This window comes from Chaetura pelagica, unplaced genomic scaffold (assembly GCF_000747805.2).
Source record: "Chaetura pelagica isolate M959 unplaced genomic scaffold, ChaPel_1.0 scaffold166, whole genome shotgun sequence".
Taxonomy (NCBI): domain Eukaryota; kingdom Metazoa; phylum Chordata; class Aves; order Apodiformes; family Apodidae; genus Chaetura; species Chaetura pelagica.
The window spans coordinates 4,303,559-4,307,429 of record NW_009953758.1 but is presented as its reverse complement, the minus strand read 5'-3'; the positions used below and the strand labels follow the sequence as shown (position 1 = coordinate 4,307,429).

General features: G+C 59.5%; 1 protein-coding gene across 1 annotated transcript in view; it reads right to left on the bottom strand.

The window, feature by feature from the left end:
- Nucleotides 1-3,871, bottom strand: part of NFKB2 (nuclear factor of kappa light polypeptide gene enhancer in B-cells 2 (p49/p100)) — an 11,484-nt gene that overhangs the window by 3,567 nt on the left and 4,046 nt on the right. The window contains 11 exon segments of the mRNA XM_010000821.1: nt 2-15; nt 114-233; nt 312-450; nt 573-658; nt 802-906; nt 1,010-1,168; nt 1,344-1,450; nt 2,236-2,387; nt 2,651-2,749; nt 2,853-2,893; nt 3,382-3,460. Of these exon segments, the coding sequence (XP_009999123.1) occupies nt 2-15; nt 114-233; nt 312-450; nt 573-658; nt 802-906; nt 1,010-1,168; nt 1,344-1,450; nt 2,236-2,387; nt 2,651-2,749; nt 2,853-2,893; nt 3,382-3,460 (1,101 nt within the window).

Genomic DNA, 3,871 nt, shown 5'->3' with positions numbered 1-3,871 from the left:
AGCTGAGGTTCCCGCCTGGGGAGCAAGGGGGACAGGTTAGGCTGGAGGGCAGCAGTGAGCCCCCGGGGCTGCAGCCACCCAAGCAGGGAGGGTTAAGAGGTTTCTCCACTCACCTCCTCCAGAGCCAAAGCCTCCAGCTCCCCCACCAGCACCTCCCATGTGCGAACCCCCACCAAAGTGCTGGGGAAACTGAGGCAGGACTTTCTTGCGCTTCCTCTCCACTTCTTCCTTATCTGTGGGGAGAGAGTGGCAGCGGGGTGAGAGGCAGCCCCAGCGGCAGAGGGCACGCCAGCCTGCCTGGGGGTGCTCACCTTCCACCACGGGGTAGTAGGTGAACTGCTTGGAGTCGCTCACATCACCCCCCCGCTTCCGCTTCAGCTGCAGGAAAACGGTGACGGGACGGTCGATCTTGGGCTTGTGGTAGGGGGGCGTGCGGAAGACGATGGCATACTGTGGGCAGGACACACAGACGTGGGGTTCTGCTCCTCCAGAGCTGGGGACAGGTGACCTCACTCCACAGGGCACCCGACTGCCTCAGGGCATAGCAGAACACCCTCCCACCTTCCCTGTACCTGCTTGTGTACATCAGTGGGAGAGAAGTCCCCAAAGGCCTGCCAGCCATTCTCATCGTCCTCATAGAAACGCACCTCGATGTCATCTGGGGAGAGAGGGGGCACCTGGCACTGCCTGTATCCCCACCCTGGCCAGGCTTGCGAGGCAGACCCCGGGCCAACCAGGGGCCCTGGATCTCTCCTGCCACAGCCCCTCTGGAAGGATTTGGTTGCAGGAAAAGGCTTTTACCTTTCTGAACTTTATCACACAGTAAGTAGACCTCATCCCCTCCTCTTACAGAGCCTGCTGTCTTATCCATCCGTGAAATCTTCAGATTGGAAGCTCCTGGGGATTCTGTAGAGAGGGAGGAATTCAGAACTGCCGGGGCAGACAGAGCATCCCTCATCTCCCTACCCTGCCCTGCCCCATCCCCTCCCTGGCCTCTCCCCATGCTCACTGCTGTCATGGATGGGGTCCGAGATGACAGGCTGGAGGGCCAGCGTGAAGTTCCCGCTGCTGTCCCGGAGGTAGGCGGTGAAGCGCAACCGCACAATGCTCAGGTCCATCACCTTCTTCAGCTCCTTCGCCTCCAGCTCGATCTCACGCAGCTCTGCTTCTGTCAGGGCAGGGGAAGATAACATCAGGCTAGGCAAAGGGTTGGAGCTCCAGGTCTCCCCACCCATTCCTCTCAGTCTCATGCTAAGGCCAGCAGCCCCTCAGTGTCACCCCACAGCAGGTCCCTGCTCCCTCTGGAATGCTGAGTGCCAGCAAGCCTCCCCGGCAGCCCTCACCTGTCAGCAGATGGCTCCTGTTGCGCATCTTCTGCTGCTTCAGCTTTTCTTTCATTATCTCCATCATGTTCTTCTTGGTGACATGGAGCACACCCAGGTTGCTGAACCTGGAGAAGAGGAATCTAACTGGGATCTGGGAGGACTGGGGCTGGGAACAGCTGTCCCAGGAGGCATATGGGCTGCTGTGGCCAGGAAGGAGCTGTGCAAAGCATAGAGTGGTGCTGCTCAGGCAGCAAGGGGGTCCACATCTGTGGGGCATAAGAGAAGCACCCGCAGAGGAGCGGAACAGAACCCAGAAAAGTGGTGGCTGGGACAGTCCAGGCTCCCACAGGTGAAAAATCCAAAGGGGAGGACCAGGAGGGCTGGAAGCCAGAGGGATGTAAATGGGACCAGGTTGAGTCAGCAGCCAGGTCTAGATTTGTAAGAGCAACTGCAGCAGTAAAGTGCATGCAGCTCCAGCCCCTTGGGTCCCACTCCAGCAGAAGACCTAGGGAAAACAACCTCTTCTCCAAATGGAGCTTCTGGGCCAGCAGTGTCAGTGCACATGGGTACCCGAGCAGCCAGAAGCCTGCCTGCTCCTGCCTCAGCAGCTGCATGTGCAGGGAGCTGCCCACCAGTGTTTAACAAATAACCTGGCAACTCAGCCTGGCTACAGACGTCACCTGCAAAGCTGGAGAGCTGCAACCCCAAGGACAGAAGCACAAAACAAGCCGCACGTGCGAGACACAGAGCTAAGCAAAATGCTCAGGGGACAGATGTACTGATGACTTTGTCTAAACTCACTCCTGGCCCCACACAGCAAACCCAGCTCCTGCCCAGATGGTAAGGTGCAGCCAGCTCCCCAGCCCTCCCACATAGGCACAAGGCCACCCCAGGTCTCGCCTGCACATACTGAGCCGTCATGTCCTTGGGTCCCACAATTGCAATGCAGTTCCCAGCCTCGTTGCACTGCTTCCCCACCAGGCTGTGGGCATGCACACGGGGAGGATCACTGTGCGTCACCAGGTCTACCTCGATCCGGGCCATCCCATTGTAATTGCAGATCTGCAGGAAGAAAGGAGGTGGGAGTCAGGTACAGTAACCTGGGAGCCTGCAGGACTCCTCACAGCCCCTGCTATTCCTCCCCAAAACCCCTGCAATTCCTCTGCACAGTCACCACCCCTCCTGCTGCAGCCTTCCCAACCCTCCAGTGTGGGAGACGTGCAAAGCTTAATATACACGTCATGTCCTTCCTTCAATGTACCCTCCTGGTGCCGTCCACATGGGCTGAAGATGCTGTCCTATCCCCTCCCCAGGGCAGTGCTCACCTTGACAGTGGGATAGGTCTTGCGCCCCTTCTCGCTGGACGCTCCTGGCAGCCCCCCGTGCGAAGGGCCCTCGCAGCCGTACCGAAACCGGAACCCCCGCTGTGGAGGCAAAGAGAAGGTCGGCCAAGGGTAGCCCCAAAACTGATGCCACGAGAGCAGAGGGTGACAGCTACACCTGCCCTTACCTGGGTGACATCCTTACCTGCTTAGGCTGCTCAATAATGACAAGGTAGGGACCTTCCACTGGAGAAAAGAGAGGAGAGGAATGCAGGATAACCAAAGTAGCATGAGAAACACAGGATAACCAAAGTGGTTGTTCCTAGTAAGGATGCTGGAGGTACTGGGAGGGTGCTGAAGGCAAGGTGACCCCTGTCTGTCCCACAGCGTTGCTCAGGACCCCCAGTCTCTGTGCTGCCAATCCCAGCCAGGAGCAGCAGAATTGGCAGGGAGAGAAGGGAAGGACCAGAGGATGCTCTGGCACCTGGGGAGCAGGGAACCCCTGGGTACCCATCACAGCCCAGCCTCTGGTCCCTGACAGACAGAGCAGCAGGGCCAGACTGAGCAGCTCCCATCGTGGTGGCATGAGGCAGGGATTCCCAGTCAGCCCACAATGGGGCCAGCAAGGACACAGCCCATAGTGCTGCTGGGAACTATAAGGTGTGAGTCAGCCTGACGGGAAACCCCGCTGCAGCCAGGGACCCCTGGAAGAGCACAGCCAGAGGGGCCCTTACCTGTCTCCATCACAGGCTCCTTCTGCTCCATCATGTGAGGGCCAAAACTGAAGTCATCATAGTCAAGCCCATCCAGGCACTGGATGATGGGAGGGAATATGAATGTTGTAAGTGTGTTGGGGCTGGAACCCAAAACTGCCCTGGGCGGCAGACACAGTCCCCATCTCCCACCCTGGGACGGGGGGCAGTCTGGCACAGAGCTCCATTGCCCACCTTGGTGGGGGCAGGGGGCAGAGGGCAGGCACCCTCACCCCTTCCAGGGAAGTGGGGCAGGCAGGTGCGGACCCCTCACTGTCCACCCCTGGGGCACCAGCATTCCCCTTTTCCCACCCTGGGGGCAGACACAGACCTCCCATGTCCCATCCCGGAGGGAGGCAGAGACCCCCCATTCCCCATGCTGGGGCAGACACAGATGCCCCACGTCCCACACCAGTGCCACCTGCAGACCTCTAGCTGCTCACCACGGGGGTGGACACAGGCCCCCCCCAGC